Source organism: Pollachius pollachius, assembly GCF_949987615.1.
Source record: "Pollachius pollachius genome assembly, chromosome: 19".
Taxonomy (NCBI): domain Eukaryota; kingdom Metazoa; phylum Chordata; class Actinopteri; order Gadiformes; family Gadidae; genus Pollachius; species Pollachius pollachius.
The window spans coordinates 13,285,922-13,298,981 of NC_136952.1; the positions used below are offsets into that span (position 1 = coordinate 13,285,922).

General features: G+C 46.1%; 1 protein-coding gene across 1 annotated transcript; it reads right to left on the reverse strand.

Moving 5' to 3' along the window:
• Positions 1-3,231: 3,231 nt before the first annotated feature.
• Positions 3,232-4,952, reverse strand: LOC307090758 (somatostatin receptor type 2-like; the record flags this gene model as incomplete). The annotated part of the gene is made up of 3 exons (XM_079757525.1): positions 3,232-3,663; positions 3,843-4,168; positions 4,586-4,952. 3 exons carry the CDS (start codon positions 4,950-4,952, stop codon positions 3,232-3,234), a joined length of 1,125 nt encoding a protein of 374 aa, XP_079613651.1.
• Positions 4,953-13,060: the final 8,108 nt, after the last annotated feature.

Sequence of the window (13,060 nt, forward strand, 5' to 3'; positions counted from 1 at the left end):
TGATGCCAAAACATACGTAAATAGTATTTTGATGGAAGTGTTTTGAATTGATCACACCAGTGTTTAATTGATGCTCTCTAAGAGATATTCATTTGATAGCTGTGTTTACTGTTTGGTGGAAAAAATCAGTTTTGAGAAGAATTTGTGGAGTTTTGACAAAATGATTAAATCTTCTCAAGTTTTGATTAATTGAGCTATAGTTTCAGAAAATGTGTTTAAACAATTGAGAAAAACTGTAAACACACTCAGGGACAATTCACATTGACACCCAAACAATTCACAGTGACAATTTGCACAAGCGCACGCATACACGCACGTGCGCGCACACACAAACAATAGACAGGGACAGTTCAGATTCACACACACACATAGACAATTTAAACACTCAGGGACAATTCACATTCACACATACACACACAGAATTCACAGGGACTATTTACACCCGCACACGCACACACACACACACACACACACACACACACACAATTCACAGGGACAATTCAGATTCACACACACACAGGGACAATTTAAACACACTCAGGAACAATTCACATTCACACACACACACACACACACACACACACACACACACACACACACACATACACACACACACACAGACACCTACACTGGAACTATTCAGCCTGAAACCATCATATATTGGTTGTGTGTTCTGATTGGCAAACACCCCCTTTATGGTGCGTTTTAGTATTCTCTGCGAACAGAATCGGACCTCGGATGTGACGTCACGCCCACACTTCAAGCGTTTTATTATGTATCGCGTGTCGGTCGTTGGAGAAAAACATGGACGCCACCCGGAAAACTGTTGTCGCGGTAGCATTGGCAGAGTACCAGGCGCTCCAAAATAAGTATAGGCCATAGGCAGAGATACGGACGCAGTAGGTATTGCAGTAATACGAGTGATTGAAATTGCCATTCAAACCACCAAAGCGGTCCAAACACAATGAAAACAGTTCACACAAGTCACACTGGGCGCAGCCATCTTGCCATCCCTTTTCCTCGGACGGCGAACTTGCTTGCTCAGATGAACTCAGAGGAGGCTGAGCAAAATTCCGAGACAGAATTCAAGATGGCTGCGCCCAGTGTGACTTGAAGTTTGAACTGTTTTCATTGTGCTTGGACTGCTTTGGTGGTTTAAATGGCAATTTCAATCACTCGTATTACTCCAATACCTTACTGCGTCCGTATCTCTGCCTATGGCCTATTTTGGAGCGCCTGGCACTCTGCCAATGCTACCGCGACAACAGCTTTCCGGGTGGCGTCCATGTTTTCCTCCAATGACCGAGCGAAACATAATAAAACTGTTGAAGGGTGGGCGTGACGTCACATCCGAGGTCTGAGTCGGTTCGCAGAGAATACTAAAACGCACCATTAGCACACAAGGAACAGAAAGCTGCTCCACTTTCTAGCTGAGAGGAGAGATGTTTCTAGTTTCACTGACCTTGGACTTTGCAACCTAACATGCATGGTCTCACACACACACACACACACACACACACACACACACACACACACACACACACATTCAAAATAATGCACATGCACGACAGTGTCACTATGACTGCTGGGACGCTGATCAGGTGATCATTTGTTTGAGATCAACAGCATCACATTGAACTTTTTTTTTTATGTCTGATATGTATTGACTGAGTCAACGAAGAGTATTCTGTACAACTGTAACGGCCCACAACAATCACTTTATAATAACAAGTTTTACATACATTGAAGGAAGAATCACTAACAAGACTCAAGACTTGGGCTAGATATCTTATAAAAATGTATTGCACACATTTACCGAACAAAGTTCCTTTACTTTAGATGTAATTATCATAAAAGTATTTTATGTTTTGTGTAAAGCTCATTTTCTTCCAAATATCTGTTTTCAATGTACAAGTTGTCTTTTCATGCTGAAAAAATCAATATGGGATGGGGGGCTGGATATGTCCACATGTCTCTCTGCCTGTCAACTGAATCAATTATTCAGGATCCAGGATGTCCGTTTTAAAGAGTTGGTGGATCAATAGCGATCCTCCCCTTGAAAGGACACAAGAACCTTTCATCTATCAATAAATAAGCTGTCATCTCATGGGGGCTTTTTCCTTAGCCTGGCTTCAAAGGGTATCGATTATCAACGTTTGAATCACTGAAGCCACTTCCAAATTTTTCATCTTCAAAGCAGTGCAAATGTCCTTCATACTCGGACATACCATGTTACCATGTTTCCCCGGTGTCCTGGCCCAACCAGGCTCATTCAATCTGGCCGCCTAATCATCCTCCTGTATAATTGGCTGACTCATTAATTCCCTCACTCTCCACCTCAAGCTGGTGTGTGGTCAGCGTTCTGGCGCAGATTGACTGCCGTGCATCACCCCAGTGGGTGCTACACACTGGTGGTGGTAAGTGAGGTCCCCCCTTCACTGTAAAGCGTCTTTGAGTGTCTAGAAAAGCGCTAGATAAATTCAAAATTCAATCCATTACTGTACGACATTTATGCTTATTGAAGTGTCTAGCTGGCAGCCAGTGTGTCTGGCCAGCTGCCCTGTAGAGAAACCATCTTCTCAGTATGAAGCATAAAAACACAACAGTTGTCTTCACAGTTTCACATGTAGAAATGTGAATAATACCTCCTTTCCTTTAAGGATGAAATCATGCTGCCAAGAACAATGGTTATTTGGGTTCCTGTCCATGCATACCCTCTGAGTCCACACACTGGGATTCAAACAATTATTTTTTGGTTGCTGTCTATCGGTTACCGACAGACAGCTATCGGTTACCGATCCGCCACTAGAGCAGACCATGACATCAGTTTGGTCCGACATTGTTTTTCAGTCAAACTGAAGTTTTTTTGGACTGTTGTTGATTTTTCAGTTTAGCCGATGATGATTTGCAGCTCCAATCCAAGCCCAGGTCAACTCACTGCGACCGCACCCTAACCCTAACCCCTCCCGGCCGCGACTCCTTACAGGTAGACAACAGTGGAGGACTGCAGTGTTCTGCAACCTCCTAGCCCTTGAAAAAAGGTATTATTCATGTGAATAATACACAGAATATTTTGCTTATCTTTTATTTCAACATTATTCGAAAAAACAAATACATATTCCACTTGTATTCCACATCTGACGGAGGGGGCAAATGTTCCTTCAGCGACAACCACTAGTGACCACCAAACGCTCGTCCCCGTCCCCCGTTCCCCCTCCGTCTCCTCCCCCCTCAGATGGCGGTCTGCAGCTCCCCGTTGAGCAGTGCTGCATTGTGGGTGTCCAGGTTTGCGTTGTTGACGAGGATGTCGTGCACCATCCTGCTGCGGTCTGCGCGGCTGTCGCTGCGATCCATCTCGTCCAAGCCGCTCACCTTCTTCAGACACAGGACGTTCTGGAAGCTCTTCTTGAAGTTGTCCGACAGGAAGGCGTAGAGTATGGGGTTGGCACAGCTGTTGGCGTAGCCCAGCACCACCACAAAGTCGAAGGTGCTCTTCAGCGCCGAGGTGGGCTTGATCACGCTGGTGGCGGAGGTCACGTTGAAGACGTAGAAGGGCAGCCAGCAGAGGACGAAGACGGCCACCACGATGGACACCATGCGCGTCACCTTTCTCTCCGAGCGCCGGCGCTTGCTGGAGCTGACCCGCATGCCCGATGACTTCACCTGACGGAGAAGACACAAGGATCAGCGACAGAGCTCGGAGAATGACCCACCAACGCCATCGAGGCTGATGCCGGCCTGATCCCTGCAGGCTGGGATTTCATTACGATTCAAGGTCTGAAATGCTTTTATGCAGAAACAGAGGAATAAACCGTGACACTGTGTCCCGAAGCGGTTCTCACCTTGATGATGATGAGCACGTAACACATGCAAATGACGATCAGGGGCAGGAAGAAACCGATGAAGAAAGTGTAGAACATGAAGGCCTTGTAATACACTTCCTGGGGCTCGGGCCACACGATCCCACACACGGGGACCTTGTCCAGGCCACTGAAGATCATGGTGGGCAGGTTGACAAGCAGTGACACCCCCCACACGGTGAGGTTGATGAGCTTGGCGATGCGGGGTTTCCGCCATTTGGTGGACTTGATGGGGTGCACCACAGCGAGGTACCGGTCGATGCTCATTACCGTGAGGCAGAAGATGCTGGTGAACTGATTTAGGGCATCTGTGTGTGTGTGTGTGTGAGAGAGAGAGAGAGAGAGAGAGAGAGAGAGAGAGAGAGAGAGAGAGAATGTGTGAGTGTGGGGGGTTGGACGGGAGTCAACAATCAAAACCAAAAATAGAGAAGGCACCAATGATGCAGTAATGTATCTGTTATGATTCTGAATTAATAAATGTAGACATACACACACACACTAAAAACATTTGATTGCCTGACTGTCCGACTTTTAACACAGAACACATGTCAGTGCTTTCCAAAAAGTCACAAAATGTCCAAGGTTATTATTATTTTTTTTTTCGCTAGTACACACTCAGAGATACTCAACAACGAACAACCAGCAACGCTTGACCATGAATCACACGGGAGACGTGACACAAGACAAAGACCTAGCAGATCCATTGTTTCCTTCTGCTGACTCACCGACGGTCATGATGGCCCTGCACAGCGCCTCTCCGAAGGGCCAGTGCACCAGGGCCAGCTGCAGGGAGATGAACGGCAGGCTCATCATGCACAGCACATCGGCCACTGCCAGGTTCAGGATGTAGATGTTGGTCACCGTCTTCATCTTGGCGTAGCGCAGGATCACGTAGATGACCAGCGCGTTGCCGCACAGGCCCACCGCGCACACCACAAAGTAGATGAAGGTGATAACCACTGAGCTGGTCTTGTCCTGGTGGCTGTCCCGGCGGTCCGAGATGTTCAGGAGGTCCAGGTCCGAGTCGTTCCACAGGAGGGGCTCTGGGAGGGAGAAGTTCAGGGGGTTGGGGGGCAGCGGCCACTGATCCATGGCGACGGTGGGTTCAGCTGAGGGTTGGTTGCGATTGAGAAAGTAGTACCGACTGAACAGTGTATGGAAGGGGCTGGAGAAGGAGTATGTTTTCGCTAGGCAAAGTGCTTTGTGAGTGTTTTAAAGCTTGGGAGTGATCATTTCATGTTGCGTCATGCACTAATCATGATGCTCTTCAAATAGTTTCAGACACATGGGTTGAGTTCCAAGAATCGTCTTCGATGTGATGATTGGGGAGGGGTCGACGCTGGGGAGGGGTCCAGTCTAGCGTTCTCCAGGTGCCTGGGTATGGGGGGGACCTGGGGGGCCCCAGGAGGACCAGGCAGAGCAGGGTCTTCTTGAAGGGTGAGAGCGAGTCAGTGCCCAATGTGTCACATCCTACCTCGGGTTATAGAAACATAGACAGAGAAGGACAAAGCTGGAGAGACAGAAAATAGAAGATAGAAGGAAAAACAGGAGAAATACCATGTGAATTAAAATCAAAACATATATACAATCTATTTATTTACCCCCCCCCCCCCCACACACACACACAGTAAACGTGACCACTCTGACACAAATATGTTTATTATTTGTATTGAAAATGGATATTCGGCACTTCATTCAAAAACCATAGCAACAAGTGGGAGACTGCACATACTGTATTGTACATGACTGCAATGTACGTCACCTATAATTGGCTCCTGATTTTCCTCCTATTCTGTTTCTATAGTCCTGTGTTACTCCTTTTCCCTCCTTTTCTTATCCCTCTATTCTGCCTCTATTCTACTCGCTCTTCTCACCTCCTCGTTCTTTCAGCAACTTGTATTGTGACTGTCCGGTGGGCTTGGGATCCACAGTAGTGTGTGTGTTTGTGTGTGTATGCATATGTGTGTGGGTGTGAATGACTATGTGATGAGTGTGTGTGTGTGTGTGTGTGTGTGTGTGTGTGTTTTTTGTGTGTGTGTTTTTTGTGTGTGTGTGTGTGTGTGTGTGTGTGTGTGGTGTGTGTGTGTTTGTGTGTGCGTGTGTGTGTGTGTGTGTGTGTGTTTGTGTGGCTATTAATGACAATGCAACCCGTGTGTGCGCACGTGCATATGTGTGCGACTACGTGTACGGTTGTGTGTGCGCAGGTGCGCCTGGGTTTCAACCTGAATATGTGTGTGTGTGTGTGGACAAGGGCTCGCTGGTGGACAGGGGTTCTCTGCAGTGGCAGACACATGTTTATTCAATTGATCCATGGAGCAAACAGCGATGAACCTGTGAATGACGCAGTGACCTCCCCTCCGTGACAGCTGGTCGGACAGGCCCGCACGCGCTATCGGGCGGCGCTTATTATTTAAGTGGCACCGTCGCGGGGGTCACGACTCAAATGAACAGCGCAGAGCCTGGAGATGTGTGTGAGTTTGTGTGCGTGTTAAAAGAGAGAAGACGGGAGGAAGACAGAGAGAGAGAGAGAGAGAGAGAGAGAGAGAGAGAGAGAGAGAGAGAGAGAGAGAGAGAGAGAGAAAGAGAGAGAGAAAGAAGGGGGGGGGGAGACAGACAAATAGAAAGAGAGACGTATTCCTTGGAAGTCAGCGTGCATGTGGTCGTTGTTTCTGGGAGGCAATCATTCCAAGCTCCCTGGTTCCATTTGCGTATGTGCCCTGTGTTTTTTAATTGGAAACTTGCAAAAACATATGATTCCATAAAAGACCGTCAGGGGAGGACTAATTAAACAGTTTCAAATTAATTCTTCTCTAATGAGCTGTGTTTCAGCTGAACTCATCAATTAAAGAATTCGTGACTGGAATTCTAGAACGTGTTTTTTCGTGCGCCTTTCCCATTAGACGCGCGCGCTCTGAAAGGCGTTCTACGTTTGCACCTGCGGGGATTACTATCCAACCTAGGCGTCCCGCTTGGGTTTAACACACATAAAATGACAACATTTGCTCATGAGTATAGGTGTAACATCAAGGGCAATGAGATGGCACGTTGCTCTTGTGACAAATGGAAATATGAGGCTATATGTGACCATGGAATGAACGCTGCGACATGGAGGGCGCAATAGGCTGTAATGAGGTTTGCTCGAGCCCCTCCGAGTCCCTATACCGCTCACATTTAACACTCCCCTATACCGCTCACACTTTTTTTATTTTCTTATTACAAATATGATTTATTATCAATAAATATGATGAGTAAACGAAGGGGAACCACTTGCGTAATTGCGAATAAGCATCTACCCAAACGGTTTAACTAATCAAATGTATCTAATCAAATCAATTAAAAAGAAAAAGAAAGTCCATCCGACCACTTTCCTACCTTTTAATCCAAAGCACCGTCGTCATTTGAAGTGCATCCTTCCTTTTTCGTGGTTATTTAACGGGCTAGCAATCTCCACGCAGCCTCGTGTCCGCATTCACGAATCGAATGCGCTCCGCGCTTCCTCCGTGTCCGCGTGCACCTGCCTTTTCCCGCTTACCCGCGGCGCTCGAGATGGGATGTAAAATCTCCGCCGCCGAAATCCAATTACGAGAGTGTCAATTTAACGCAATCACCGCCGACATGTACTGGGGAACTTTCTTATGAAATAAAACAACCATAAAACCACTCTTGCGCCGACGACCACTTTAAGTGCAAACCCCCCAAAAATATAACGGTGTAGGCGTCAGAGCGCGCGTTGGTATTTTCCGACCGCGCGGAGGGCAGTGATCGGCCGTGGATTATAGGGAGCGGGAGAGAAACACAGATAGACAGAGAGGGAGAGAAGGAGAGTTACGTGGACATAGATAGAGACATGAAAGAGAGAAAGAGAGATCGATGGAGAGAGAAGAGAAAGATACTATATCAGTGAGAGTGAGAGAGAGGGAGAGTTACATGGAGGGGGGGGGGGGAGATAAAGAGAGAGTGGGATAGTGAGGGAGAGAGAGGAAAGTAAATCAAAGAGAGAGAGAGTTACATGGAGTTTGAGATTGAAAGTACTGCAGAGGTGGTTGTATCTTGTACCCTAACCCTTTTCCCTAACTCGGTGTCCTATACCCTAACTCTGTTCTAACCTAACCCTGTCCTTTACCCTAACCTGTAAGCTAACTCTGTATTCTTTATCCTAACTCTGTAGGCTATCCTGTACCCTAACGCTGTATCCTAACTTTGTATCCTGTCCCCTAACGCTGTATCCTGTAGCCTAACTCTGTATCCTAACTCTGTATCCTGTATCCTAACCCTGTATCCTAACTGTGTAGTCTGTACCCTAACCCTCTGAAAGGGAAAACAAGCTAAACACACCTGGAACTTCTCGTTAAAACTCGTCTTTGTATTCATATTTATTTTGTTATCTCATCTATATTAATTCCCTCGCTTCTTAATAAAACCATTGATCATTTTTAAATCAGTCTCGGTTGAACCTTAAGTCTCGCCGTTCAGATCAACGTGCGAATAACTCAAGAAGAGTGGGGGCGGACAAACAAGACCCTGTGCGACCCTCTCACAAGTCATCATCAGTCTGTTTGGTTTAAGGGAGAGGACTCATTAGCCACCATGTTTATTTAAATCTGTAATCGCCCAGCTAAACACATTTGTCGTGATGCATTTTTTCATTATGATGGTTGATTACAAACTGAATAAATCTCGCTAATTACGCAACCAACCATCCCTGGAAAATCAAGACAGTCTAGTGACAGTGTCATTTGTAATTACCCCAAGTAAAAAATAAACAACACATGCTTTGTTCTATCTTGTTGAGTCATGATAAAGGGTAAGGGTATAACAGTATGATATTTAAAAGATATTAAACAGTAGTTTATCTAAATCTATGTCACACACACACGCACGCACGCGCGCGCACACACACACACACACACACACACACACACACACATGCCTTCATATATACAGTCCTGCCAACGCCGTCTAGTGCTGGCCTTGGGCCTGAAGGCAGAGTCAGTCAACATCACCCCAATCAGCCTTCAACTGCCCTGCGGAAAGTTTGAGATCAGAGATCAACTTAAAGCATAGAGATCATTAACACTGACCACACACACGCTCACGGAAAAACACACACACACACACACACACACATACACACACACACACACACACACACACACACACACACACACACACACACACTCACACACACACACACACACACACACACACTCACACACACACACACACACACACACACACACACACACACACACACACACTCACACACACACACACACACACACACACACACACACAAATGAAAAGACAGGCCCGAGCACACACACATGCATAAGCACACGCAGGCAGACTAATATTCACACACACACATTTGCTAAGCAAACACACATGTGCACGCACACACACGCACACACGTATGCATTCACGCAGCCATGCAAACACACCCCTTTCAATACTAAGGTATTGATCACTTCTAGACATGTTGTTAACTTGGCCATGAATTTCACTACAGTCGATGACACAGTAATGGTGGATGGACGAAAACCCTCATAATAACCTTAACTCTTTGCAGTCTCCATGCTTGCAATAGAGGTTGTTTTAACATTCTTCCTAGAGAAGGGATGCCCTTAAGGGACAATTCCTGGTTGATTTGTCATCTCTGATGACCGTGAGAGAATGTGCAAAAGAGAATCTGCTTGGACGAAGCAAGACCAACTCTCTCTCTCTCTCTCTCTCTCTCTCTCTCTCTCTCTCTCTCTCTCTCTCTCTCTCTCTCTCTCTCTCTCTCGCTCCTTCTCCCTTGCTTAGACACAGTTTTTTTTATTTTTAAGGTTATGTTCTGCTCCCAGGGGTGCATGTATTTGGCTGCCTGTGGTCCTTCCTCTTCTTTAGAACACATAATAAAATACAATTCTAACATGTGATTAATACAATGGCCGCATGCGTCTACTCTATACACAGATAGATTTACTTTGATTTTGTTAATCTTCCCTTTAATGAGTGATGCCAATAGTTTCGGGGTCCCTTTTGCCAAACGTTGGTATGCTGTTGGTATTCTGTATCTGACATCTGTACTTCATGCGTTAAATCCTACAGAAGGCAGCACCTGAAATGAGTGGAACCATACCGCCAAATTCAATTATACAAGTGTTAAATGCAATAAGTGTTTAAATCTATGAGTGATTCCTGACCAAATACTATATAGAGCAAGGGGCGCCAACTGGCGGCCCGCGTATGCCCCGCCAGACATAATATCTGGCGCGGCAGATTATTCAGAAGTTATATTAACTTTTTTTTTAATTATTTTTTTATATCGAATATCTATATCTGTTAACTAAAATGTAAAGTTGTGAAAGATTTTTTTTTTTCTTAGGATTTGTGACAATTAAATTAATTAACTATTTATACTATTACTACTATTAATAAGATCAACTACTCCCGGAAGGTTAGAGACACACTCGTCACGGTCACGCGTAAGGTGCGAGAGGCTGAGCGGGAGTTATTGGAATCTGTGCAATATTAAATGAAACGGAACCCCCCTCTATAGGCCTATATACAACAACCATGGCGACCCGACATTATTTTTGTGTGGTACTGCATGTAGAGAGAGGCAGGAGCTGTTGACAAAAGTCCACAAAAGATTTAAGACGCCAAGCTCTGAGACATGCTGTTTAACGCAAGTAGAGTGTCTGATGAGGCTACTCCGCCTACAGCTCTTCTAACGGTGAGTAGGCTAGGAACAGAGGTTTGTGTGTGTGCGCAGTCAGTCAGCACCCGCCATGGTGTGTGTATATGTGAGTGTGCTTGTGTGTGCGCGCAATCAGCACCCTTCGTGGTGTGTGTGTGTGTGTGTGTGTGTGTGTGTGTGTGTTTGTGTGTGTGTGTGCGTGTGTGTGTGTGTGTGTGTGTGCAGTCAGTCAGCACCCGCCGTGGTGTGTGTGTGTTGTGTTGTGTTGTGTTGTGTTGTTTGAAGTGTTTTAAGAGTGGTTGGCTGCTCTTTTAGGTGCGCCCTACTGCCCTCTCTCCAGCATAAGGCCTTTCTACACCGGTTCGGCCCGAGGCTTGGCACGCCCGGCGATTTCAGCGTCTGTCTCAAGTTTCCTGTGTAAAACCGAGGGGTAAACCCCCCCGTTCGTCACGGCGCGGGCTTTCTTGGTTCACTGGAGAAGGCGGGCCTGCGCACGGAGTCTAGACCTCTTTAGAATAATTTGCATATTCCCAAATGTTTTTTTTTTTTTGAATGAAGACACCCGCATGCAAGAATGAGTTCACGTCTGAGTGTAGGCTACGAACGCGATTAACTATTTACAAGTACAAAAACGCCAACATATTCTTTATTTTGCTGACCACTTTTGGGTTAGGGACGGGTTAGGGTTTTTTGTCCCGACAAAAGCCTCGTAAGGACAGTTCCTCTGCGTCTCTCTCGTAGATCGCACCATCTTTCTTTGTTTAATATGACTGCATCACCTTCTCTCACATGATCAACAGCTCGCGGATTTCACTTTCTCTCCAGTTCGAACTGCTCAGGATGATATCGCTGCGTTGTCTCTGTGGAGACTGCAGCAACACCTCTACCCAACGTGATCAGGCATGGCATTTACGTGATTAGGGCATACACTTGTTTATATGTTCGTCTTTTAAGAGTCATCTAGTGCTTGGTAGGCATATGACTAAGCCAGCTGGTCACAGTTCCAGATGCACTTTCGTTAATCAATTCCTTGAACTAGCCTTTGATAATGTTCTGGCCCGCCACCTACTGGCTGGAAATAAAAATGGCCCGTGGCCAAACTTAGTTACCGACCCCTGATATAGAGGCAGACATAGTGGCCACATGGATAGCATAGCAAGGAAAAATACGTATTCTCAGGTCTTAGTTTAATCAATTCTGACCCCGAGCATATCTAAGGAACTCTGCGTGGATCCTCCCGCCCCAATGAAGCAATCATCCCATTGTATGAGGTGAGATAAAGTATTGTCTGGAGCTACGGGGTTGATTTCAAAACATGTCAGTGGACACAGAGGGAGTTCGGAGGAATGGAGCGATCTAATGTTCTCCCATCTCATTTCTCCCTTACAGACTACCACCACCTCAAGCTCCTGCATGCCGACGCAGAGTTAATATTTAAGGTGAGGTGCGGCCTATCTACCGCTGGCACTGGCACCAACCATTTGCATCGCTGTCTGTGTTCACCAGGAGGGAGCCCTGTCATGTTCAGGGGGAAAGTAAAACAAGAAAGTGAGGGAGATATTGGTCCAAAGAGGCTAAGATGAGGTAGGAAGGTAAGAATACCTGGGTTATCCTCTGTGATATCACACATTGCTGATCACCATCGCTGGATCCCAGTGGTCACAGCTATACTCCCAGTAAAATCCATCCCTCTCTTTTGGGAGAGAACTTGTAAACGTATCCACACGTTGAGAGGTAATTATACGCCATTCAGCTCCCTCAGATCTAACCACAATCTCCTCTCAGTCCCCCGCACCAGACTTTCTGACCTGGGTGGCAGGTCCTCAATCCCTCTGTGACTGTTCCGCCTTCCCATCCTTTAAAACTCATCGCAAGACCTTTCTGTTTCAAGAAGTCTTCTCCTCTTCCACCACTGCATAGACCCTCTGTATAGATTATTTATTTTTAGTTTTATTTGTGTTGTTGAACTTCTTGTTGAGCTGTCTTGCTCCGTGTCTGGTCATGAATCTGTAAAGCGACCTTGAGTGTGAGAAAGGCGCTAAATAAAATAAAATATTGTATATTATTATTAATTATACAAAGAACCCAGAGAGTCAGGTGTTATGGGGCATGTCCGCGGTCTACCTGTGAGGCAACCCTGTGCAAGATGCCCTCACAACCCCTACATGCTCCTGCATGACATGTCTCTAAACTTCAGTCTTAAGTCGCTGTCGATACAAGGGTTTGCTAAACGACTGAACAGAAAGGACTACTTAATTAAAAAAAGGAAAACGCGATTTCTCTTGTCACAGTTCACCAGACCAGGAGGTTAGGGAGGGAGGCCTGGTTGGTGAAAACCTAACTGATACATCCCGTCTCTAAAACAACCTGTTTGCTCTTGATAGAGGCAAACTTCCAAGAGGGGAGGACGTGTTGGGAATGAGTAATCAGGGCTTGGAGGGACTGACGACTGAGGCGGGACTGAAGCACTCGTCTGCAGTCTAGAGGTAACAACATGTCCAGAAGACATTATAAG